The following is a 27,280-nucleotide window of genomic DNA, read 5'->3' on the forward strand; positions in this document are numbered from 1 at the left end:
CTGCCACTACCTCACTCCACGCTGGCTTCTGAGCCATCCAAGTAATTTATAGAGATAAAATGCAGCCAAGAAATGCCTCTTTAGGTTAGCATTCTACATTCTGTTCTGTAGGCTAGTCATTAATTGATTTAATTACGTTTCCACCTGTGGTCCTTTGTCTCTCCCAGCTTCAACCCATGGAGAGAATTGTTTGTGCAGGGTTTTGTTTTAGTGTCGGCTCTTGTTGTTGTCTTTTTAAATATGCCCGCTGCTCCGAATTTATGGTAGAGAAGGCAAGTTGAAGACCTGCACCTTGAACTTGGAGTGGAAAGCCTCACTGCTTTGTGATTGTGCTTTGATTGGAAGAGTTGATTCAAAAATCTGGGGCCCTCCCCTGAGACAGTTCAATTTCTGCACAAGTGAGCTTTACCCTTATGGCAGAAAGTTCCATTGTGCCAGAGAAGAGTCATCAGTTATGGTCTTCATCCTGGAGCTTGAGTAGGTCACTTGGATATGCAGAGCCTAGGCTATTGAGTGGCGTGAAGGCAGGGAAGAGACATTGCCATGGCTCTGCGTATATGGTATCTCACATTGCTCACATGCATCCAGATCAAAAGTGTGTGTCACTGAGGGTACATCTAGACTGCAGTGCTATTTCAGGATACTGGAAGTATCCCAAAATAGCTACCCCACCCCACGTCCAAGGATAATTTTTGAAATAACAGATGTTCTATTTTGGCATCCCTGTAAACTTCATTCTACAAGGAATAAGGGATGTCTCAAAATAGTGTTTTATTTTGAAACTTGGTGGCACGTAGATGAACCCAATTTTGAAATAGCCTATTTTGAAATAAAATCAAACTAAGATACACAATTTGTGTAGCACAAATTGCATATCTTATTCCAATTTTAGAGTGCAGCCTAGATGTGCCCTGAGACCATGTCATCATCCACCGGCATGGGAAGGAATCTCTTAGCCAATGAGAGATGGTAGCAAGTGATGCTCACAAGTGCTGCTATGCGAGAAAGAGAGGATAAAAAGGAAGTGTCTATTTGGAGACCAGTATGTCCATGGCCAAGACAAGGATCCTATGAATCATTATTTTATGCTAGAGTTATCCTCCTGTTGATGGATTGTTGCTGTTTTTTAGCAGGCTTCGGAACTTGGTGGAGTTTGAGTCTTTGTGGTTGGATCAGGAAGGTCATGAGCCTGTCTTGTTGCCTGGTGGTGGAAGTGATGGTCTGCTCTAAAGAGCAGCTGGGTTGTGATGTCTTTGATACTGACATCCTCCAAAGACCCAGTTTCAGGTGTGGCCAGCTGTGTGGGTTGGACCAGAGGTGGCTTGGGCAAAGAGGCAAGTGATGAGCTGGGTTTTTGCATCTGTGTCCTTGTCAACGTGAATGTTGAAATCTCCGAACATGACCAGCCAAAGGTATTTCACCACCATCGTTGACAAAATCAGTGAGCTCCTTTGTGACACTGTTAGTCTGTTAGTCTGTAAATGAGCATAAAATCTCTCAGCATTGGCTCTGGTTTCTACTGCTGGACGAATGGATGTGAATAGGAAGGAACAATCAGTTTCACACATACAGAATGGGAAGCAACTGTCTAGAAAGGAGCACGGCAGAAAGGGATCTAGGGGTTATAGTGGACCACAAACTGAATATGAGTCAGCAGGGTGATGCTGTTGCAAAAAAGCAAACATGATTCTGGGATTCACTAACAGGTGTGTTGTAAGCAAGACATGAGATGTCATTCTTCCGCTCTACTCTGCGCTGGTTAGGCCTCAGTTGGAGTATTGTGTCTAGTTCTGGGCACCGCATTTCAAGAAGAATGTGGAGAAATTGGAGAGGGTCCAGAGAAGAGCAACAAGAATCATTAAAGGTCTAGAGAACATGACCTATGAAGGAAGGCTGAAAGAATTGGGTTTGTTTAGTTTAGAAAAGAGAAGATTGAGGGGGGACATGATAGCCGTTTTCAGGTATCTAAGAGGATGTCATAAGGAGGAGGGAGAAAATTTGTTCATCTTGGCCTCTGAGGATAGAACAAGAAGCAATGGTCTTAAACTGCAGCAAGGGAGGTTTAGGTTGGACATTAGGAAAAAGTTCTTAACTGTCAGGATAGTCAAACACTGGAATAAATTGCCCAGGGAGGTTGTGGAATCTCCATCTGTGGAGATATTTAAGAGTAGGTTAGATAAATGTCTATCAGGGATGGTCTAGACAGTATTTGGTCCTGCCATGAGGGCAGGGGACTGGACTCGATGACCTCTCGAGGTCACTTCCAGTCCTAGTATTCTATGATTCTATGAAAGAAGTGGCCTTACCTGAGGCATCTCTCTTGGACTGGTTGTTTGCAGAGATTATGAATTCTGTGCTGCTTGCCTTTGTGACCTAGGTGGGCTGACAATCCTGTAGGGACTGTCATCCAGACAGGTCTTGGCAATTAGGTTACTGGATGCTTCCTGGCTTTGTGGTCATTTATTATTTCCTGGGGCGGATCTCTTATTGCTCAGCCTCTATGTTATCTGATCTTGATTTGTGCTGCCTGCTGAGCCCGCGCCTAGATAATGATCCCGTGCAGTGGATAGGTTGGAGATGTAGGGTATCTGATTTCTTAAGCCTGCTTTGCTGTTTCCTTGGGCAGTTCCTCCCAGTTTGGTCTAATTGTTGAAATACTCATCTGTGTTCCAGTGGAGGAAAAAATGTCCAGTTCGCTATATGACGTGGGTGAGACCAGTTGTTCTTGGACCCCTTTTGGCACTGTGACCTGGTTGACTCTCTATGGGAGTGGATCGGGAGCAGTCTGTCCTTGGAGTGCTAAGTCATGGGGGGTGTAAGCACATCGCCATAGCAACCACAGAAACAATCAGAATAGTAACAGTACAACTCAGTGGGGTAAGTCCAAGATGGCATTAGCCATCCACGGCCATTTTTATTGTCCTGGGAAACTTCACTAATCACCAACAGCAGCAGAAATGAAATAACAGGTACTAGTAACATCCCTCTTTGGAGCAGGGAAAGTACCACTGGGGAATTCTTCACACCCCTACACCCTGCTCTGAGACTGCCATCAAGGGGGTTGGCTGTGAGGCGCGTGCACATCTGATTGGTAGTAAGTGCCCAGGGCCAGAGCTTGCTGGTGGGAATGTGCAGCTCCTCTACACCCATGCGGTGGATGGACTAGGGACCTCAAGTCTTTAGGCCTTTCCACCTCACCCTTTCACCTGCATTGTGTTCACAACAGAAGAAGACTCATGGGACTGTAGGGGAGGGACACACACTCTAGTCCAGGGATTTGTGCAACTATAAGATATTAGAGGTCCACAAAATCCACTCAAGCCCTTTGGCATGGAGGACCAGAGAAGAGTTGGATCCTAATCCCACAGCATGTGATTTGGGGATGTTCAAACCCTGGCAAGGGGTATAGGAGGCTCTTTGGGGGTGGCCCACTCTTCACTCACCATATAGCAGCAGTTCCCTGCCCATCTATTGGCTTTAAGGTTGCCAGATGGTTTCAGAAAAAATACAAAAAAAAAATTAAAAAGGAGTCTGAAAACTGTTCAGCAAAAAAAAAAAAAAAAAAAGCGTGGCCCATTTAAGAAACATGCGGTGAGGCTTTTTGGCCCTAACAGACTGCCTCTCTGCGCCGGGCCGGACGGCTCCCCTGCGGAATCCGGTAAGCACTAGGGTTGCCAGGCTGCCTCCGTATTGAGCCGGACAGCCCGGGATTTTCGCCTCCTGGCCAGGAAAAAAATCAGAAATTACCGAACATTTTAGATGTCCAGTATTTTCTGAATTTTTTTACCAGACAGGAGGTGAAAATACTGAACAGTCCGGTTCAATACCGGACACCTGGCAACCCTAATTGGCTTATGCCACAGTGTCATGTGATGTGTGTAGGCAGGACACACATACACCCCAGTCACCTGTCCCATGCTGAGTTATGGTGAGCTCAATAAAATGATCTGGCTGGCCGGATGAGGAACTAAAACATCTTGGGGAAGCTTCTCTGTGAGACAAAAGTGCTCGGTTTAAAATATATATATATATTTTAGTAAGTCTCTTCAGTGCTTCTGAAAGTTGAGATCTGCCACTAGTTTGCTACTGCAGCAGCAACTCCTTCAGTGTAAGCCTACCCGGCTCAGGCTAACGTGACAAAGTGATTGTGCAATGGAAAGTTTTCCGCTGGCTTCCTACAGCACTTGGAGGTCATTGTGAGTACAAAAGGCTGCCGAAAAGTAGCATGCAGAGTGTTAGAATGAGTTTATTGAGTCACTGAACTCTAATGTACCTGCCCCAAGAGTGGAACCACATGGAAAAATCAAGCTCATTGCTGTCACCTTTGTCACCTTTCTGTTCCTTTACAATATGTCCCATTGGCACTAGAATCCTACTCATTTTGGGGTGCTGCTCCTGAATCACTCCTGAGAGGGAGTGAATGCAGAGTAGAGAAAAAAAAATGTCTATAGTTAAGGTTCTATTCTCCATCCCACTCGTCCCTCCAGTTCTGCACCTCAGCTATGGCTGGAGGTCCCAACTCTGGGCCTGTCCTAGAATCTGTCAGTTTTCCTTAAGAGTAGGTTTGGAAATTGGTGCTTGACCCTTCATTCCATTTTCTTTGCCAGCACTTGATGCAGTTAGTTTTATGGAGACTGACATGTCCATATAAAAAGTAGTGAAGTCAATTTATTTAATCTGTGGTGTTGCAAAAAAAAAAAAAAAAAGAAGAAGAAGAAGAAGGGGGAAAGGAGCTGTTTAGATTTGTAAAGTGCCTAGTTAAATTTGTTTGCATCACTCTGCTATGCACTAATGCTTTTAATGAGTTACTAAGGGACTGTGCCCACTGTTCGCTATGATCGCCAATCCCCCCCCACACCCTTTGGGGGCTTTCATGGCCAGAGAGCTTGATGACGTCATTCTGTTGTGTGGCAGGAAAAAGAGAGAGAGAAAATGTAGGAATTGGAGAGTGAAAAGAAGATACAAAACACTGGTTAGCTAATCTGTCCCATTGCATGTAATGCTGGATTTTTTCACACAAAAGGGTTTCTGGCAGAACTAAGGGTACGGCTAGACTACAAGAGTTCTTCTGGGATATCGGAGGTATCCCAGAAAAACTCTTTCAGATCCAGGGACGCATTTGCTCTTCCACTTTTTTTTCTGGGATACCAAACGCACTCTTTTGGAAGCCCCTGTATTCATTGTTCCACAAGAATAAGGGGGCTTCCAAAAGAGGGTTTTTTTCAACATTTGGCTCAGTCTAGATGGGCCAAATGTCGGAAAAGCCTCTTCTGACAAAAGGATCTAAAAAAGCGGCAGTGTAGCCATATCCTGAGTGAATAGTGAAAAGTTATTTTGCAGTTCTTTTTGCAAACGTGAGACTTGTTTCTGTCTGGGCGCATTTGCATAGTATTACATTTGCTTTTTGTGCATATTTGTACTACCTAGGTGAATTTTCACAGAAGACAAAGTTACCGCACTGTAGCAATGAGTCATTTAAATAAAGAAAAGAGATGACTAAATGAAATTACTTTCAGGTGGAAGTAGTTTATGCAGGTCAGGCTATATAATCCTGGAGCAGAAACAACACCACGTGACTTAGGCGACTGGTGAACTTTAAATAATCGGCTGAACTTTCACAGAATTGATTGGTATTAAGATGAATTATTTAGAAATTGATAAAAGTTGGGATCAGTTCATTGACAGTTCCTCCAATAAAATGGCTACCAGTAAATTGGCCAGGTGTCTTCTCCAGTATTTCCTCCAATGTAGATGGGAAATGATTCAACAGATCTAATGATTACTAAATCCATTCTACCTAATTTCTGCTCTGCTCTCTCTCTTCCCATAACTATTGTTGGAACCCCCTAAATTTTTTCTTTCCTCTTTTTGATATTTACATTTTTCCAATGTGCAAATATGGCTATTCATTGAATTTAAGGCCATTTGATCATCTAATCAGATCTCCTCTGTATCACAGGCCATGAAATTTAACTCAGTTACCGCTCTATTCAGCCCAGTAATTTGTCGCATCCACTAATACTGCGTTACAAATGTGGTCGCCTCATCTCAAAAAAGATATACTGGCATTGAAAAAGGTTCAGAAAAGGGCAACAAAAATGATGAGTTGTTTGGAGCGGTCCCATATGAAGAGAAATTAAAAAGACTCGGACTTTTCAGCTTAGAAAAGAAGAGACTAAGGGAGGATATGATAGAGGTCTATAAAATCATGGCTGATGTGGGAAAAGTGAATAAAGAAAAATGTTTTACTTATTCCCACAGCATAAGAACTAGGGGTCACCAAATGAAATTAATACTCAGCAAGTTTAAAACAAACAAAGGTAGTTTTTCTTCACTCAGTGCACAGTCAACTTGTGAAACTCAAGACCAGAGGATGTGGTGAAGACCAGGACTTTAACAGGATTCAAAAAAGTAATAGAGAGGTAGCAGTGTTAGTCTGATCTTGCTAAATCAAAAGGAAAAACTATGTAACACTTTATAGACTAACAAGATGGTTTAAAAGGTGATGAACTGTCGTGGGCCAGACCCACTTCCTCAGATCATATTCTGGAAGAGAATTGGCATGACCTTATATACCAAAAGAATACAATGAAAAAGTGAACATATTATTAAACTGACAAATCAGATTTAGTACAAAAGGTGGGGAGAGGGAGAGGGAGGGAGGAAATAGCTATTTATGAGTAAATGAATGGCTAATCAAGGGTGATAAGTGGGGAAGCTGTCTTTGTAATGGTTAAGGTAATTAGCATCTTTGTTAAGGCCAAAAAAGAGCTAGATAGATTCATGGGGGTTAGGTCCATCAATGGCTATTAGCCAGGGTGGGTAGGAATGGTGTCTCTAGCCTCTGTTTCTCTGGAGGTGGGTGACAGGGGAGGGAACATGTGAGGATTACCTGTTGTGTTCCCTCCCTCTGGGGCATCTGATATTGGCCAGCAGACAAGAGACTGGGCTGGATGGACCGTTGGTCTAACCCCGTATGTTCTCATGTTCAGTATTAACCAATTAGCCAACGTGCACATACTTGTATGTGCAAAGGGGCCGAACAAGCCTTTTCCCTGGGTCCATGCATGAAGCAATAAGTTCTCTTTCTACCTCTCCAAATCTGTTTACTGAGAGCTCTGCTCCACATTCCTGCGCTCCTGGAAGACAAAGATGGGGAATGTTAACACTACCCATAGCACAAGACACTTCAGAACCAGGTGGATCAGAATGGGATCCTCTTCTCCACTGGATTGTCCTTCATATAAGGGCTGGGTGGTATCTCAGAGGAATGGCTCTAGACATGTTTCCATTTCTTGTAGCCATATTCATCCAGCTTCCCTCCTTCACGTTCATCTCCCCCATGGTTTCAGTTACACAGTAGCCTCCCTCATGTTGACACTTTCATTGACAGTCTCCCATGCTATGTAAGTCGCTGAATGTTAATGGAAACCAGACGATACTCCTGCACACTTTGTCTTCCTGCTCTTGACCCTGGGATAGGAGCATTGTACATGACTTTTCGTCTCTCATTCCATATCAGAAGATTGGTGTCTTCCTTCAATCAGCCCTTGACATCACCCTCCATAGATCACTAGTTGAATTTTCAAACAAGGACTTTCTTGATTTCTCCAGAACCACCCCTCTCACTTGGGGGAAACTTCTCATAAACATCTGGCAAAGCATCTGCAAAAACATCATTGTCCTCCTTCAAAACCTTCCTTAAAACTCTGGGGCTGTGTCTACACTGGCCCCTTCTTCGGAATAGCCATGCTAATTTAGAACTTTGGAATAGGGAAATGCGCGGGGGATTTAAATATCCCCCGCGGGATTTAAATAAACATGTCCGCCGCTTTTTTTCCGGCTTGGGGAAAAGCTGGAAAAGAGCGTCCAGACTGGCGCGATCCTCCGAAATAAAGGCCTATTCCAGAGGATCTCTTATTCCTACTTGAAAGGTAGAGAGGTAGCAGTACTCTTGAAAGCATGCTTATTCCGAAGAAGGGGCCAGTGTAGACGTAGCCTGGATGACTAGGCAACAAAATGGCAGATGAAATTCAATGTTGAAAATTGCCAAGTAATGCACATCAGAAAGCATAATACCGAGGATACATAAAATAATGGGATCTAAATTAGCTGTTTCCACTCAAGAGAGAGAGAGATCTTGGAGTCATCATGGATAGCTCTCAGGAAACATCCACATAATGTGCAGCATCAATGGAAAAAACAAACAGTATGTTGGGAATAATTAAAAAACAGATAGGCTGCATCTAGACTGGCATGATTTTGCGGAAATATTTTTAACGGAAAAGTTTTTCTGTTAAAAGTATTTCCGCAAAAGAGCGTCTAAATTGTAACGGATGTTTTTGCGCAAAAAGTGCTCTTGCGCAAAAGCATCTGTGCCCAGTATAGATGCGCTTTTGCGCAAGAAAGCTCCGATGGCCATTTTAGCCATTGGGCTTTCTTGCGCAAAAAATTAAGGTACCTGTCTACACTGGCCCACTTGCGCAAGTACTCTTGCGCAAGAGGGCTTATCCCTGAGCGGGAGTATCACAGTATTTGTGCAAGAAGCACTGAATTCTTACATTAGAACGTCAGTGCTCTTGCACAAATTCAAGCGGCCAGTGTAGACAGCTGGCAAGTTTTTGCGCAAAATCTTGCCAGTCTAGATGCACCCTATATAGAGAATAAGACAGAAAATGTTGCACTGCCTCTATCTGTGTACACCCACCTTTTGAATGATATGTACAAATGTCATTCCCCCAGCTCAAAAAGATACGTTGGCATTGGAAAAAAGTTCAGAAAAGAGCAACAAATATGAGGAGAGATGAATAAAACTGGAACTTTGTTTCAAAAAGAGATGACTATGGCGGTATAATAGAAGTCTATAATGTCATGACTGATGTGGAGACAGTAAATGAGGAAGGATTATTTACTCCTTCTCATAAAACAGAAACTAAGGATCACCAAATGAAATTAATAAGCAGATTAATAAGCAGAAGTTAACAAACAAGAAGTATTTCTTGACACAATGCATAATGAACCTGTGGAACTCCTTGCCAGAGAAGACTGTGAAGGCCAAGGCTGTAACAGCTCAAAAAAGAAGCAGATAAATTCATGGAGGTTAGGTCCAGCAATGGCTATCAGCCAGCATAGGCTGGGATGTTGTCTGTACTCTCTGTTTGCTAGACACTGGGAATGGGTGACAGCTGATGAATCTCTTGTCGATTACCTGGATTGGTGCCTGTGGGGCACCTGGCATTGGCCACTGTTGAAACACAGAATACTGGGCTAAATGGACTTTGGTCTAACCCAGTATGGCCGTTCTTATATACTTATGTTCTTACTTCTTATATATCTAGGCCTATATGTATCTTGCATTCCTGCCTAATTTTCCTATTCTATTAGCTTATTATAGAATCATAGAAGATTAGGGTTGGAAGAGACCTCAGGAGTCATCTAGTCCAACCCCTGCTCAAAGCTGGACTAACCCAAACTAAATCATCCCAGCCAGGGCTTTGTCAAACGTGGCTTTTTATCATCCTAATGTAAATTTGCAGGCTACATTGTCCTTCAAATCCCTTCCTAAAAGTCATTTGCCTACAGAACAACTGGGCCACTCACTTACCAACGTTTTCTCGTTGCTTCCTTGAGTTCCACCATCGGCCTGTGTCTATCTTTTGTCTCTTGTCATACACAGAGGTTACATCTAGACTGCAGGCTTCTTTTGGAAGAAGCTTTTCCGGAAGAGATCTTCCGAAAAAACTTCTTCCAAAGAGCGTGTCCACACTGCCAAAGCGCATTGAAAAAGCCATCTGCTTTTTTGAAAGATAGCATCCACACTGAACGGACGCTCTCTCGCATTTAAACTGTGATTACTATGAACGGAATGGCCACCAGGGCACTTGAGCTTTTTCCTATTTCCTCTTCTTCCGAAAGAACTCCCTCTTCCCTGAAAGACCTCTTTCAGAAAAAGTCTTCTTCCTCGTAGAAAGAGGATTACTAATGCTGGGAAAACTCCTCAGTTCTTCTGACTTTTTTTTTTGAAAGATTGCGATTGCAGTGTGGACGTAATTGAAGTTTTTCGGAAAAACAGCTGTTTTTCCGAAAAAAAAACCCTGTAGTATAGACACACCCTTAGACTGTAAACTCCATGAGGTACGGGCCTCCTTTTGGTTCTGTGTTTTGCACAGCACCTAGGACACTGGGGGTCCTGACCCATAACTGGGGGTGCTAGTCCCTTCTGTATTGCAAAATAAATAATAACAATAAGAATTAATTATAATAATAAATCATTATTACTATGGTATTTATGTTTGTGCTGCATTGCCTTTCTGTAGCTCTGGCCAACATAGGAAGTTGTACGATTGCAAAACACGTTGTGGTTTCATTCTGTGCACCAAAGCCAGTCATACCAGAAATGTCAGCCTCCCTTTGTGAGTTATTTCCAGCTGAAGTTTGCAGACCCAAGACATTCAGTTAGTTTATCATGGATAATATTTAAATTATACTGGCACAGGCAGGGGGAGCTCTGGAGACCAAAGCCCCTCTGTGCCAGCCACCGTATAAACACTCTAATCCCTGCCCAGAATGGTTTATGATTTAACAACCCACCCGCTGTTTATTCAGAGGGGACACTGAGACACAGACAGATCCAGTGGTGACAGAGGAAGTCAGCCCAGACTGCCTAAATGCCATCCTTCTTCTCCAGGGATAAGGTCAAGAATAAGCATTGCGATGTAGGGGTTCTTTATCCAAACAGAGCCTAGATTTGGAATCTTTCAAAATTAATCCCTCATTGTAAGGCCACCCTGCTAGCAAATACTGATCCAGCTTGGTGTCCAATGCAGGGAGAGACTTTGTGCATTGCTTTCGTTTGCAGGACTACAGAAGTGAGGTAAGACCCAGGCAGTGGGGGATTAGCCACTGGACCAATAGGGCCTTTGCCCAGGGGATGGGCAAAAAATGGCTGCTTCTGTGCCCCAACCCTCTCTGCCCACCCAGCACTCCTGCTGAGGAATGGCGGAAGCCCCCCGGCCTCCAACTCCACTCCCTGGCAGGAGCACGGGGTGGAGCAGGGCAAGCCCCCACATCCTAGCCCTGCTCCTCAGCAAGAGTTGATGGGGAGTGGCCCCTACTTGGTGTGGCCCACAAAGGCTTAATCCGCCTCTGGACCGAGACTAAAACACAATAAAATCAGGTATTTCTTGTACACCCTGAGCTGCTGTTACAGAAAAAAAGAGCCTTCGGAATCCTGAGGGATTAGAGGCTTGGCTTTGTGAATGCCTAAAATGGGTGAGCTACACAAGGAAGCAAAGAAAACTTTGAAGGAAGTGAGATTCTCTGAAATGGAGAGAGAGAATTCTTGGCCCTGGGCATCTATCCCCAGACCTCCAAGTCTGATGTCTGACTCAGAGGTCCAGCTGCTACCGTGACCTGCACGCAGCAGCAGCTTTTTGCAGATTGTTTTGTTCTTTTCCCGGCTGATCACAGCAGAATCAGTCACTCCCCCTCCCAGCCCTTGAACAAAGTGGTAAAAATAAACGTCTCTTTACAACTTCGCCTCCAGCCTGTGTTTGTGCGCATCTCTGGGAGTAAATGCCATGCCTTTGAGCCCCTATATCTGTACTAGTCAGCAAAGCCTGATAAAAGCTTAGCTCAGAAGTGCAAATGTGAACTGAGTGTAGTGAGTCACTGTGTGGAGGGAAAACCAGTGTTAAATAAACATGCCACAGTCTCCAGTTGTCCCCTTATTTATTGACTATATTAACAGTGTATTTGGATTACAATACAAAGACGCCCCATCTTGTTGTGCAGCTCCTTTGTGCGAGTGCCATTCTGCCTCAGTTTCCCTCTCTGTTAAAAGGGAAAAGTGTTGTCTGAGGGGCCGGTGTTACTGTTGTCTGATGGGACAACAGTAAAACAGAACAGTCAGAAGTGTTGTCTGATGGGAAGTGATGTCTGAGGAACCACGGTTACTGTTAAAATGGCAATAAAGAGTAACAACCAAACAAAAAATTAGAGACTCCAGAGGGTGGGGAAATGACCCAGGCACACCACAGAATGAAACAAGCAGCAGTCACTTCAGTTAATAAGATAAGAGACAAGAAACGGAAACCACCAAAAAAAAACACTCAAGAATGGAGGTGATGAGCCGTTAGCAGGAAATACAAGACCCAGTAGTTCAGGCACTAGAATCTATGACAATGCTGCGCATATGAAGAAGTGCTAAAATGTGCCTGTCACTCAGCAGGTGAGAGACAGCATTGCATGCTGACTGTAGTTCCACTGAGCATTGGGTGTGTCGCCTCCAAGTGAAATGTCACCATTGTAATTTAAACCCCTATAAAAAGAAATGGGAATAATGAACGTGCAGGCATGGCCTGACTTCTAGATGGCAGGGAAGGAGAAATCATTTGTGTTTTGCAATCTGCATTCAGCTTCCAGAGGCTAAGTATCCCAAATTAGCTATTCTGCATCTTTTGAGCAAGCCCGTTATTTCGAAATATAACAGGCTCACTATTCCGACATCCGTGTAAACCTCATTCCACCAGGAGTAAGGAACAATTCTGAATAGCGCTGTAGACAGTGCCAAATTTCGAAATAAGCTATTTTGAAATTAATTCAACAAAAGTGATGCAATTTGCGTAGCTCAAATTGCATAGCTTATTTTGAGCTCCAGGTGCAGTGTAGACACACCCACAGAGTGGTAGGGAACAACAGTTTCAGATTGGTCCAAGTGAATCACAGCTTGTGCAGGGTGACTCGGAGCTAGTGAAATACAAATACATAATAATAATAATAATTAATAGTAGATTATTTGATTGTTACTAATGAGTAGTAGATATCTCCACGAAGCCAGGATCAGTTTGCGAATACTTCAAAAACAGGAATTTGCAAAAAGTAGTATTGACAGTTAATAATTTGCTCAGCTGTGCTCAGATGCTGTAATGATTCTGCAAGATAATGAACACCTGTTTGTGCGTTGCGGGGGTTCCATGTTTTGTGAGCCAGGACCTGACTTTGAGGATTTGATGCAATTTTCTGTTCAATGTTCTGTTCAGACATTTGTTCACATCAGCTCAAACTCTTGTTCTGGAAGGCCTGATGGAATAGGCTATAGGTATCTGGAAGCGTGAAACACTAGTGAGGCAAGAAATACTATGAGAGTTGTTTTCCTTGGGATATATTGGGCACTTCTGTAGCCAGTCCCAGCTGGACCCCAGTGAAAACTAAGTAGACATGTTGAACCTCTAACAAAGATCACTCTGAGGCTGTGTCTACACTATGGGGTTTTTTGCAGAAGAGGTAATGCAAATGAAGAGTTCATTAGCAATTTCTCATGCTTCATCTGCATAATCTCTTCTGATCTGTTTTGCGGAAAAGGTTTTCGTGCACAAAAAAATCAGTGTAGACGGGTTCATTTTACGCAAAAAAAAAAAACTTTTGCGCAAGATCGTGTATAGCTCCTTTTTTGAGGCATAAGGGATCTTGTGCAAAAGGGTTTGGGGTTTTTTTGCGCAAAATGGACCCGTCTACACTGCTTTTTTTTGTGCAAAAACCTCTTCCGCAAAATGGATCAGATGAGATTATGCAAATGAAGCACAAGAAAATGCTAAATACTAATGAGTGCTTCATTTGCAATGCCTCTTCTGCAAAAAAAGTAGTGTAGACATAGCCTGTTATCTAGTTTGAGTGAAAATTGGAAAGGATGGCTTTTAAGTTTCCCGAACCTGTTCCCCCAGCTCAAAAGATTGGCTAGCACATGACTTCCTTACAGCAGTCTGTCACCGGGCATCTGGGATAGACCCTCCCCCCTGCAAATGCCACACTCAGGTCAGACAGCAAGAAACAGGACAGGCTATCCCCAGAAACGGGGGGTTAGTCTATAATTCGATTCACCAAATCACTAACAAAAACTTCTGTATCACCACACTAGTGAATAAGAAGCCTTTAGGCATTCCCACCTTTGGTTCCCCAGCAAACAGACATGTCTAATATAGTGAGAGGTTACTGAAAATCCAATTCCACATATGTGAGATTTACCATTCCCAAATGATCAGACACTTACCCCAGATATATTTCAGCTCTTACCCAAATATCACACTGCCTGCCAATCCTTAGTAAACTAAAGATTTATTAATCAGAGAGTGTTAAATGGTGGAAAGATTATATCCATTACAAACATATGCAAGGTTCTTATAGCAGATTTGTAGCAGTGATGGTTGCAAAAGTCTCTCTGGGAATATCCCAAAAGGTTAGCATCCAAGGGCAGTTCAGATGCAGAGTCTGTTAAAATCCGTCCAGGCATTTTCCAGGGCATTCTAAGTGACTAGTTGGAAGATCTCTGTCCCTCGTCTAAAACTATCCCTGTTCAAAGTTCAGCAGAGTAGAGATGCAGGATATTATGTCCAAAGTTCAGTATTTATAGCTTTCTAGCAGGCTGACAAGACATTGTCACTGTGAGGTTTTCCTCCAGAGAAGAATACGAAATGCAGACAGTTTGTGGACTTTCATTGTTAAATTATGACCCTTACTTTGAAGTTAACTCCCATTTCCTATGCATCTACAGGTAAACTAGTTACACACATTTGCATAAGGCAATAAGCCAATCCTTCATTATAGCAGAGATCAATAAATTGAAGACAATATGGCTGCGTCTACACTGGCTTGATTTTGCGCAAATGCTTTTAACGGAAGAGTTTTTCTGTTAAAAGTATTTGCGCAAGAGAGCGTCTATACTGGCATGTGCCTTTGCGCAAAAGATTTGCTTTTGCGCAAAAGCATCTGTGCTAGTGTAGATGCTCTCTTGTGCAAGAAAGCTCTGATGGCCATTTTAGCCATCGGGCTTTCTTGTGCAAGAAATTGATGTTACCTGTCTACACTGGCCTCTTGCGCAAGAACACTTGCGCAAGAGGACTTATCCCTGAGTGGGAGCATCAGAATATTTGTGCAAGAAGCACTGATTTTGTACATTACAACGTCAATGTTCTTGCGCAAATACTAGCAGCCAGTGTAGACAGGCTTGCCAATGTAGACACATAAGTAATATGATTAATTCCCTGTAGTGTCACATCTTTGATCTAAAGGTTAACTGATCACAGTTGTGTAGGTAATTAAGACATGAAAAGGCTTTAGCATCTACAAGGTAAATTGGTTAGCTTGGTAAACTTCTAACAGGATAGAAGTAAACACGGACACATATACTTAGCAGCTATTCTTTGCTTCATATCAGTGCAAAGAGAATGAGTTGGGGATTGCTAGCCTGTTTAACCTCTCTTTGATATCCATACCTAAGCAGATTGTTTGGATTACAATTGCAGTGCATCTTTCTAAGTTGCTGTAGGTCATACGCAGGTTAGACGGTTTGCCAGCACCACAGTATCCAGAAATTCTTTCCCGTCCAGAACACACGTAAAGCACATGGGACCCCCTGCGGATGGCTGGAGTTTTTATATCTATCACTCCAGCAACACTCCCGTTGATTGGAATGTTTTTTTTCCTTGAGTAAAACAGAAGGCGGGGTGTATAAGTTAGGCCCTGGAAGGTGGGTACAATGCTGAACGCCATCACAAACCTTTTTTATAACTGTCATCTAGGACATAGTTCTTCCTTTAGCTCTCCATCTGCACAGTGGGAACAGTATTGTTTCTCCCATCTTTTTAGATCAGGGATGGGCAATAATTTTTGATGGCGGGTGGGGGGCACTACAGGAATTTGGTAAGTGGTCAAGTGCTGCACCCTTCCATGATATTAGTGGAGGAGGTGTGTGGTCTGGGATGAAGGTTAGATGCAGAAGGGAGCTTGGGGTAAGGGACTGGGGTGAGGGATCTAGGAGGGATTTGGGATGAAGAAGGGGGATGTGACCTGGAGCCAGGGACTGGGATGCAGGGGTCTGGGTTGTGACCTGGGCCAGGGGATTGGGGTGCAGGGCCTGGGAAGGAGTTTGTGTGTGGGGGGGTAGTAGGTTTGGGTTATGTGGGGTAGTGGGGCAGGAGTAGGAAGGCAGAGGGTTGGAGGGAGGAGGGGCTGGGGTGCCAGAGGCAGGCTTTGGCCAGGAGATGCTTACCTGGGCAACTCCCAGCCAGCAGCCCATCAGGTTTCCTGCCTTCCATGCTCTGGCAGGCCACTCAGAGCAGCCAGCTGCTGGGCCAGGTGAGTCTGTGAACTGCTGTGAACCCATAGGGAGAGGGAGGAGCACTTTGCATGCTGCCTGTTCTTCAAACAGGCAGCTCCCATTGTCTGGAGCTGCAAGACTATGTTGGTGGCAGGGGCAACACACAAAGCCTCTGCCCCCTCCTCTCATGCTCAGATTTGTTCACAGACAAACAGGGCCCCACAGCCGACTTTTCTGAGCAGCGTGTGGGGGCGGGGCAGGCAGGGGGCCTGACTGAGGATCCCACTGCACCTATGGGCCAGATCCAGCCAGATCCAGGGGACGTAGTTTGCTTGGCCGTGGTTTAGATATAGAAACCTTCCGGGGAAGAGACTTGCAAACCATGTGTCTGTACAATGCCTTGCACAGTGCAGCCTGGTCTACATGCTCTAGTACAATACCAGTGCTAAATAATAACAACAGAGATTAATATTTTTGATCTGGAATTTAAATGTGCAAGTGATGCCTTTTTTGAACATCAACTCAATATGCCCATTATTTCATTCTGCTTTTTTCCTTCTAGGTAATGTGACCAGGAACTGTACAAGCCAAGGCTGGGCTGACATGTATCCTGCCCCCTATGCAGTAGCTTGTGGATATGATGCCAACAGCACTCCAATCGAAGAGGTCTGTATAGCCCTGAGGGGTAGAATTCAATAGGGCTGTTTCCTCTAGGGTGCATAGAGAAATCCCCTGGCCCCTCACCTCATTGTTCCCTTTCACTCCTTGGCCCTCAGGGTCAAACAAGAAGGTCCTGACCGAGTTCATCTGGAAATAGAGCTGAAGTATTCCTGATAGTTAGGTTTGCCAGATACTTTCACAAAAAATCCCGAACGTGGCAGGAAAAAAAATTGGTTAAACAAACAAACAAACAAAAAGGAGCCAAAGTTGTTGAGCAAAAAATAAAAAGTTGCTGCACCTTTAAATATCCCCGTGTTCCTTGCTCCCCCCACCCTCATCAGATGCGGCAGGGGAAAAAAGTCCCTGCCAGCCTTCTGTCCGACAGAAACAGAAAATACCAGACATTTGATATGTCTGGTATTTTCTGAGGTTTTTTTAATGGACAGGGGCCAGAAATAATGGACTGTCCGGGAGAAAACTGGACACTTGGCAACCCTATTGATAGTCGGTGTTGACACTGAAGAGCCAGGTGTTGAGCACCTCCCAAATCTCATTGATGTCAGTGGGAGTTGCAGGTACTCGGCACCTTTGGAAATCAGACGCCTGTTGATGTATAGATAGAGCGGTCTCACTTTAGTCTGAAGATGTTCAGCCATAATCTCTTTCCCCCTAAAGAATCTCCAGAGTATTTAGCAAACTATGGTCGCCCCCTAGACAGCGTCCAATTGCCAGCTTCCCCTTTGTTAAGAAGATCAGGTGAACTCTGTATTTGCAAATGCAGTGAGGAGTCCTGTGACACCTTAAACACTACCCGATTTTGGGGGTCATAAGCGTTTGTGGGTAAAACCTAGTTTGTCAGATGCGTGCAGTGCATTTTTAACCGCAAACGCTCATGCCCAAATAAATCTCTAAGGCTATGTCTACACTTGCACCCTCTTTCGAGAGAGGGATGCAAATAAAGACATTCAAAATTGCAAATGAAGCCGGAATTTAAATATCCCGTGCTTCATTTGCATATTCGTGTTATGGCGCTATTTAGAAATAGTGCTATTTCTAAATAACAGACGCTGTTAAGACACGGTTATTTTGAGAGAAAACCCTTCTCTCAAAATAACCCTTATTCCTCATACAATGAGGTTTACCAGTTATTTCGAGAGAAGGGTTTTCTTTCAAAATAACCACGTCTTAACAGCATCTGTTATTTAGAACTAGCGCTATTTCGAAATAGCGCCATAACACGAATATGCAAGTGAAGCACAGGATATTTAAATCCCGACTTCATTTGCAATTTTGAATGTCTTCATTTGCATCCCTCTCTCAAAAGGGTGCAAGTGTAGACATAGCCTTAGTCTTTAAGGCGCCACGCGACGCCTCATAGTTGTTGCAGATACAGACTAACACAGAGGATCCTCCGAGACACAGTATTTGCAGCATTCCCTAAATGTCCTACACTTACAGGGGCTGCTGAAGGTGTACGTTGTCACAGGTCTATTGACATCAGTGGAGTTATGCTGATTTATGTTAGCCATGGATCTAGGAAGCTCTAGGGAATACATCGGGCATGGCAAATACTCGAGTAGCATTATTTCGTTTTCTAAGAAAACTGACATGTTTAAGAGTGAGTAATTAACAACGACATATCATTAATATAAGTGTGTGTGTGTGTGTGTGTGTGTTACATAGGAATTATACAGACCAATATGGAGCATTGCACTGTATATGCAGGGACCGATGGTCTCTACATGCCACACCTCTTGTGTTAAAAGTGAGGGAGGTCACATATAACGCACTGAAGACGTCCATGTGCAGCATTTTACCAAAGGGTTGAATATTGGCCCTCCCTGGAATAAGTCAATCAGCATCAGCTGATAGCTCAGGGATAGCTCAGTGGTTTGAGCATTGGCCTGCTAAATCCAGGGTTATGAGTTCAATCCTTGCGGAGGGGGTTTGGGGCAAAAAAATTCATCAGGGATGGTACTTGGTCCTGCTGTGAAGGCAGGGAACCGGACTTGATGACCTTGCAAGGTCCCTTACAGTTCTAGGAGATAGGCAATCTCCCTTATTATATTATAGCCTACACAGGGAGATATGGATTGAGCATTTCAAAGCTGCCTAGGAGAGGTAGCCATCTAACTCCCATTGAAATTAACAGGAGCTGTGTGGCTAAATCCCCTCGTTAACTTTGAAGTTCTTAGCATTGGGGCCGGTTGGCATGCTGTACTCCCAACACGTGAGACAGGACTGGATCCTTGCTTTTGTGTCACCTAAACACAGCTCCACTGTGTGCATGTCTTTCCCCTCATTGCAGGATGCTGAGTAATACAAGTATCTCTATATTGAAAGACACTTGTATCCACTCCATACTGTTCCTAAGTCTCTCCCAGTATTCCCACATTACAGGGACAATCAAGCGATCACATGGAAAATCTCAAGAGGGCTTAGCCCGCCTTAATAATGGACAGATCAGAAAATCCTAAAGAAGTGTTGAACAAAAAACATCAATGCCTATTGAAGTGGGAGCTTTAGTCAGCTGCTGGGGCCAGCCACGACTTCGCCTCTTCAAGGGGTTTGTTTCTAAGATCAAAATCTAAGGCCTGGGCTTCACCTTTTGAAACCCATTGTTTCGGCGCAGGAATGCGAAGGGCCTCCTCGAAGAGCTCTAGTTTGTGTTCTGACCACAAGGGGATTTGAGGAATTCCGGCTTTGAAGACCCAGTGGTTTTCAGCATTGCACAAATGCCTCGTTACCAAGAGAACACACACTGGGTTCTTTTAATTCTCTCTTAATTATTTTCTTTTGATTCGCGCAAGTTTGTGATGAGGCTTGAGTCAAAACATGGCTTAGGCCGTAACATGCTGTACGTTACTCGGGTGTGGAGGCGAACAAACGTGATTTGTTGAGTTGGCTATCTCTTTGTGGAGGGGCAGGAAGAGAGAGGATTAGAAAGAGGGAGGAAGGCAGAGTCTATCAGCCAGTGAGATGTGAGGTCTGCCCTCGGGTGATAGTCATGCATGCTTGAAACATCTCCTGAATTTTTAATGTCTGCTAAGCACAACTCCAAAACAACATGAAAAGTATGAAATATGCATAAGCGCTTTTTGGAAGACTTTATTCCTGAACTCTAGCCAGCCCATGGAATGTGCAAGCATCCAAGTGGCACACTTGTGATATCTGTGGCTTTACAGGATATATCTATGGTCTGATTCTTCAAAATGCTTGTATTGATAAACACAAGCCCATTTTGCATTCATTACGTGGAAGGGTGCGTGCAAATTCCCATTTTTGTGCAAATAAGAGAGGCATGGGATAGATCATTCAATAATGGCCTGTTCTGTTCATTCCCTCTGGTGCACCTGGCATTGGTCAGAAAACAAGATACTGGGCTCAATGATATTTTGGTCTGACCCAGTGTGGCTGTTCAGATGTTCTTATGGAGTTAGATTCATAGATTCCAAAGCTAGAACCAACCATTGTGATCATCTAGTCTGACTTCTTAGATCACACAGGCCAGAAATATGCCCCAAAGTAATTCCTTTGCAACTCGCACATCTATTTAAAAAAAAATGCAGTCTTCGTCTAAAACTTGCCAATGACAGAGAAACCACCATGTCCTTTGGGGAATTGTTTTGGTGATGAATCACTCTCACTGTTAGATAGGCACCTAAGTGTGCAAATTGTAGATGCATTGGATGTCCGTGTAAACGTGGCCTAGAAATGTAGAGCAAATCGGTCTCCTGGTGTTCTACAGAACCGTGCATTTGGGGAGCAACACTGCACAAAAAGTTAATACTGACAATGTTATGTCCTCAAAGCTCTTTACAAGTATCAGTGGAATCATTCTGATCTCCATTAGCCTGGGGTAAACATGGAAATTACTCAACTGAAGTCAATGTCGTTATCTTGGCAACTACCGTGGCATAGAGATCAGAGTCTGGTCCAAACTAATTAATTTCATAAACGTCCCATGATATTAGTGGTGGTGTTCGTGAGGAATTGGGAAGATATGGAGAGATTAAACAAATTGCCTCGCAACACACAGAGAATCAATGGCAGAGCGAGGGTCAGAACTCTTGACCTGCAGTCCCTAGCTTTCATTAATAAAATATAATCCCTTTCTTTTTTAGTCTGAGTAATGGATTAGTGACCCAAGCACAGGACTCAGTCAAGTTCCCAATTCCCTCTGTGACATGGAGTAGATTATGTAAACTCTATCTTAGTATCCTCCTCTGTACCTGGGGACAAGGGCAGGAAAGCCCACACACCTCCCCACCTGGACTACATCTCCCACTATGCAGCAGGACCATGAACTCTTGGAATATGCCACCTTCCTTCTCCAGGAGGGAGAGACTGTGGTGCATCATGGACGATGTAGTCCAATCGAGGAGTCCAGCCTATAGAGGAGAATAGAATCCTGAAGCCCCCAAACTACAACTCCCATGAACCACCACACAAACATTTCTGAATCAAAATATGTGTGTGTTCAGGTGAAGTATTCTGGGGTTTCATTTTTTTTCCCAAAAGTCTTTTTTTTTTCCTGAAGAAATAAAGCTCATTTTCATCCTTCTCTATCTCCACCCTGTGTTCTCTCTTGCCAATACCCTAGTATTACTGAATATAAAGCATTCCCCTTCGGCATTAATATCACCATGTAGCCACTTCTATGGGTAAATAAATAACACTACACCCTGGATAACTCTCTTCTTTATAAAATCACTGTATAATTATGGTCTGATCCAAGACTTCTTGAGATCAATGGGATTGTTTCCATTTACTTCCCTGGGTTTTAGATCATGCCTTCTGTCATGTGACACTTGAAAGGGGTAGTTTTACCCAGGTGAGCTAGTTTTTGTAGGAAGTGTTTGTTTCAGAGGAATCTTTGATGGCTCCTAAAAAGTTCTAATCGCTGCCTCTTTTCTCCATGTTGGCAGACGAATTTCTACGGCACGGTGAAGACAGGTTACACCATCGGACACAGTCTCTCTCTCGTCGCTCTGACTGCTGCCATGATCATTTTGTGCCTCTTCAGGTGAGAATCTGGGAGTGGAGGGGGAGAGAAAGTGCCGGAAGGGGGGAACAGATGAGGAACTCCGAGGACCTCAGCAGATTCCTGGCTATACACTGGGAGTGGCTTGCACTTGGAACACCCAGCCACCCCTTTCAAGAGTGACATGACTCATGGCAGTGCAGGGATATATAAAGTTGAAGTTCCTCCAAGATTGACATAGTCACACATTTCGGGGTGTCACATCCGTGTGGCGCTGGAACTGAGCCATTGGCATTGGGGCATGCAAGACCTACCCTTTGCTCCCCATAGCTCAGTGAAACAGAAACAGGCAGCATGGCTCTCCAGCATGCTCTGACCTACTTTCACTGCTGAATATTGAGCCACCTCTAATATTACAATAATGGGGTGTTAGGCCAACCCAGGAGGAATCGAGGCTCGAGCTAATTTTGGGAGCCCGGGGACCAGTTTTAGTGCCCGGTTTGCAGCTTTTTTCCTGTAGGACAATGGGCCGAGATCTTAAAGGTTTGTGATGTCTGCCGTGCTTTCAGGCTACGTCTACACTACGAGTTTTCTTGGCAAAAATATGCTAACGAGGGACTCATTTGCATAAGTAGCAACCTCATTTGCATATTTTCTGCCGATCCGGTTTTTCGCTGGGGTGTTTGCACAAAAACAAGCAGTGTGGACGTTTTCTTTTTGCGCAAAAACCCCTTTTTCCGCAAGATCGGTATACCTCCTTTTTGGGGGCATAAAGATCTTGCAGAAAAGGGGGGTTTTGCACAAAAAGAAAACATCCACCCTGCTTGTTTTTGTGCAAAAGCCCCTAGCGCAAAAAATGGATCGGCAGAAAGTATACAAATGAGATTGTGACTTTAGAGAATGGAGAAAAGACCAGAGAACCAAAAATCTAGAGAGAGAAAAGATTTGCTAGATTCTCTAGTCCATCCCCTTCAGCCAATGCCGAAGAGTGTCTCATTTTAATGCTTTTCCCCAGTCTTGTACCAAACAATGGGGCTTCCACCGTTGCCCGGGTGAAAGCTAAAATATCTCCTCCCAGGAATGAGATATTTAAATGCTCCAGAGTATTCTGTCCACTGCTTCCAAATGACTTTGCCCAGCACTACCAGACAAGTGTATGGCTGAAGTATATAGCAAGGTGTCCCCTGCAGCCATCCATGCAACGTTCCTTAAGAGTTCTGTTTACAGTTGGCTGATTAGACCCGATTCTTAGTTAAGCTAAGACCCATTTAGGTCACAGTGGCAGCACAAATAAAGCTTTCAGGAGCAACCCCCAGAGAATATCCCCTCTCACAAGGCCTCCCTGACAGACACAGAACTGAGTTAGGGGCTCTCCATCAGCTCTGCCCCCAGCCCACTGCTTTGGGGATGGATTTTAAGTGCACCCATGTCACCCTGCACTAGAAGCTACCAGGAACTGTAAGACTCAGAATGCAAATTAGAGCAGCCCCAAGACTGTTGTCAATTACACCTGGGTTGGACAGACACCTTCATGGCCCCAAAAGACGGAGAACCATCTTTGCTGCACATTCACTTTACCTCCACCCCTCCAAAGCGCAGGAACAGATTAACTGAGAATCAAGCCCATTATGTTGTTTAGGGCTGTAAAACTTGTCCATCTCCAGGCTAGGAGGCCTGTTGCTTTTAATTGCTGGGAAATACCACTTGAAAACCAGAGTTCCTCAATCCGATTGCTTCACAATCTGCTGAAGCCGAGGGGACAGAACAAGAACAGGATTGCTCTTCATGTCAGTTACCCTCACTTATATCTTACAAGCGGAAATAGAATCCACATTGCCGTACAAAGTATGCAACAATTTATAAATTCTGGCCAGAGCAGTTCAGAAAATGGAGCTTGTCCTGAGGAAAATGTCAACTTTTTGGCAAAATATGGACAGCAGAAACCTTCTGCATAAAGCAGAAGTTTTTTCACAACAAAATCCAGTCAAAAGAGTAATATCTTTTGAGGAAGCCCTGATGTTTAAAAATGCTTCTTTCTTGATCTCCCCTCCCAACAGAAAACTGCACTGCACACGAAATTACATCCACATGCATCTCTTCATGTCTTTCATCATGAGAGCCATCGCTGTCTTCGTCAAAGACGTCATTCTCTTTGAGAACAGCGAATCGGACCACTGCTCTGTGAGCTCAGTAAGTAGTTGACTTTTGCTCTGGCTCCCTCGATGGGGGGAACAGAGTCATGACCACGGAAAGGCAGGCGGGGAAAAGCTGGGGGAAGTTTTCAGTTGTTGTCGCGCGGCCCTAGCAAGGAAACCCAAACCTGCTGGTTTCAGCACAATGGGGAGGAAGAGGTCACAACATAAATTCCTCTTTCAGCAGATGTTGCTTTTTAATTGTCAGTGCCCGGGTCTGTCTGCGGAGGTGATGAAGCAGAGTAATACATGATTAGATGACTCTGGGATCTTCTTTACTCTGCACACTGGAGCTACTGAAAAATAGTTTGCTGGCCAAACTCCACGGAGCAGACAGGATTTCCTGTTCTCTGCCCATAGCACATAATAGTCTTGCTGTCAGCCTCATAGACTTTGGTCTCATTTCCATTGTCATGGTTGTACGGCCTGGTGCTGATGGCCTGTGATGTAGATGTGGCCCCTCCTGTTCACTAGCCCAGCAAGAGGTTATTCCACATAGGGGGAGCCTGGTGACTTTTTACACAGCTGTGGGAGGCCAGGCCTTGAGGCTCCTTGGTGTGCTCTGCGTTGTGTGTCAGGGTGTGTGCACCTCAGACCAGGCCCACTCAGACAAACCATCAGGAACGGGCTTTATTCGGTAAGAAACACAGAACAGGATCACAGTTCAGCAGCTCCTCCTCTGCATGCAGCCTACATGCCCCCAGCACACTCCCTGATGAGACCCTGCTGGGGGGCAGAGGGCACATCCTGGCAGGAACCAGGAAGTTCTCCCCACGTCATAGTTTGTAGTCCACAACTTGTGGTTTGCAGGGCTGGTTCTGAAGCACCCTGGACCTTGGGCTACATGGAGAAGGTGGGATTAGAGGTCTGACGGGTCCCTTCTGGCCTTAAACTCTGTGACTGTGAAAACGTACTTTCGTCCCTGTCCACCCACCCGCCGCTTCCATCGTCCGCTCTAGCCCCATGCCTTCTTTCACGTGGTCCCCTTCATGCTTGGAACAGCCTCCCAATTAATAGTTGGCAAGCAAGTTTCTTCCTAGACCACCCTGAGACCCGTCTGTCCCTTGAATTCATTCCAGCTACTAGAATGACCACCCAGGACTAAGGTTTGCTCTCAGAGTGGTTACCCATTTCTGCCTCTGAGCAGTAGCCTCTTTGAGGGTGGGGGTAAGGGTATTGTAAGCATCCTGAATGGTTACAGTGAGATATAAATAGTAATAAAGTGGCCAGAGCCGTCTGCAGCAAATAGCTGATAACGTTAATTGGAAAAGAAGCCAAAGAGCCATGAAGAGTAAGCTAACCTCCTACCCCTTCTAGCTTGGGAGGTCTCCTTCTAGCTCAGGAGTGGGCAATAATTTCTGACGGGGGGGCATTCCAAGATTTTGGAAAGTGGTCGAGGGCTGCATTCTTTTATGATATTAATGGAGGAGATGTAGGGTCTGGGATGGAGGTTGGGTGTAGAGGGGAGTTTGGGTAAGGGACTGGGGTGCAGTATGGAGATTGGAGTCTGGGAGGGAGTTTGGGTGAAGGAGGTGATTGTGACTGAGGGCAGGGGACTGGAGTGAAGGGGGTTGGGATGTGACCTAGGTTAAGAGGGGATTGTGATCTGGGGCAGGAGATTGGGGTGCCAGATCTGGGAGGGAGTATGGGTGCAAGAGGGAGACAGAGGGTTTGGGTATGTCGAGTGGAGGTAGCAGAGGGTATGGGCAGGAAGGGGATGGGGTGTCAGAGGCAGGCTGTGGTCATGAGACTTACCAGCCAGCAGCCAGCCTGACTGACTGCAAAGCTAAGGCTTGCAGAGCTTAAAATGTCTCCCAGCCAGCCAGTCTGCCTGGCCATGTGTTTCAGTGAATAACCGAACGGAGGAAAGGGGGCGTAATTCTTCTTGGCTGCCTGTTATTCAAACAAACAGCTCCCATTGGCTACTTTCTGGCCAGAAACTGGCTAATGGGATTATGCTGGGAGCGGTTCCTGAAGCTTTCCCCCTCCCCTCCAGTTTTGAAACAGGAACAGCACCCATCAGCACATGACACGCAGGGCTCTGGGGAAGCAGAGGAGCCTGCGTGGGGCTCCCCACTGCATCCACAAGCCGAATCCAGTGACTTGGTGGGCCAGATGCAGCCCGTGGGCCATATTTTGCCCAGGGCTGTTCTAGCCCATGAATGAGGCTAGCTGGTGGGAGACAATGTGGAAAACTTCTCCTATAACTACCCTTCCAGGAACCATTCTCTAGCTATTGGAAAGCCACTAACCTGCTGAGGTCTTAGTTCGGCACCTTTAGAAATGTGACTGGACCAAAAGAGAAGATCATTGTGCCCTCCAGCCACAAGGGCTTTTCACCCCAAGCCCTTGGCGGTTGCTGTTAGATGCTGTATTTCCAGCCACGTCTCTTCAGAGTCAGTTCACAACTGAGCGAAAGGCTGGATGCAACGCCCGTGTTACAAAACCATGTGGAGCAAAATTCTCTCTGCTGCCCTGGACTTCCGGTTGCCAGTTCTGCATCCACCCTGCCACCGCTGCTTGTACTGCCCGAGGCAAGAAGGTTCACTCACGCATACCCACCCACGTGCACAGATAAAAGCTGCTTTCCAAGCATTCCTATGGCTGCCTGACCACTGGCAGAGAATCCAATGAAAAGGGGCCCCAGCGCTATTGCATGGAAGGGGGATTTAGATTTGTGGAACACATTTTCCCTGTGGTAAACTCTTATGTGTGAAGAAAAAAAGTGGGAAAAAACTATTTTTAATTCCTGTTTTAATGGAAATGATATAGCAAATCGGCCTTTTCCAAAGCCTTGTACACCACAGTCCTCACTCCGGCTACGTCTACACAACAAGGTTATTGTGCCAAAGCAGCCGGTTTTGTGTAAAAACTGGCAGAGCGTCCATGTCTCAAGCACATTTTTGTGCAAGATAATTGACAGAACAGAAGGCTTTTTGTGCTACAGTTATTCCTCTCCCCACAAGGCACACTCCTTTTTGCGCTACAGCTCTTGTGCAAAAAGGCAAGTGTGGACGCTCCAGAGGGGTTTTTGCGCAAGAAACCCCTATCGGCAAAAGCACAGGTGCTCTGATGGCCATTCTGATGGCCAAGCAGTGTGGATGCTCTTTTGTGCAAAAGCACATTGCTTTGGCGATGCGCTTTGAGGTCTGGACGCGCTTTTGCGCAAGACATTTTTGTGCAAGAATTCTCCTGCAAAAGGCTTCTTGCGCAAAAACCCTGCAGTGTAGACGTAGCCTCCTAGTACAACTCACTGGTCAGCATGTGACTTGACTCTGAGTTAGGCTCCAACCCTCAAAGGTGCCTAATGCTGGTTGATTTCAGTGACATTTAGGTGACTGAATGTCTCGT

At 44.9% G+C, this 27,280-nt stretch overlaps 1 protein-coding gene and 1 long non-coding RNA gene across 4 annotated transcripts in view; one reads left to right on the plus strand and one right to left on the minus strand.

Annotated features, from left to right (window-relative positions):
- Nucleotides 1-2,441, minus strand: part of LOC112545381 (uncharacterized) — a 39,804-nt gene extending 37,363 nt beyond the window's left edge. Inside the window, exon 1 of the long non-coding RNA XR_012902135.1 lies at nt 2,307-2,441. This is a non-coding gene — a long non-coding RNA (uncharacterized LOC112545381). The remainder of the gene's footprint in view (nt 1-2,306) is intronic.
- Nucleotides 1-27,280, plus strand: part of LOC102460507 (vasoactive intestinal polypeptide receptor) — a 169,498-nt gene that overhangs the window by 104,069 nt on the left and 38,149 nt on the right. For 2 of the 3 annotated variants that reach the window (XM_075922882.1, XM_075922883.1), the window contains exons 4-6: nt 16,656-16,759; nt 21,682-21,779; nt 23,795-23,927. In XM_075922882.1, coding sequence (XP_075778997.1) covers nt 16,656-16,759; nt 21,682-21,779; nt 23,795-23,927 — 335 coding nt within the window. Of the gene's footprint in view, nt 1-2,305; nt 2,970-16,655; nt 16,760-21,681; nt 21,780-23,794; nt 23,928-27,280 lie in introns of those variants that run through there. The other variant, XM_025183371.2, reaches the window with a different exon arrangement.

This window comes from Pelodiscus sinensis, chromosome 2 (assembly GCF_049634645.1).
Source record: "Pelodiscus sinensis isolate JC-2024 chromosome 2, ASM4963464v1, whole genome shotgun sequence".
Taxonomy (NCBI): Eukaryota; Metazoa; Chordata; order Testudines; family Trionychidae; genus Pelodiscus; species Pelodiscus sinensis.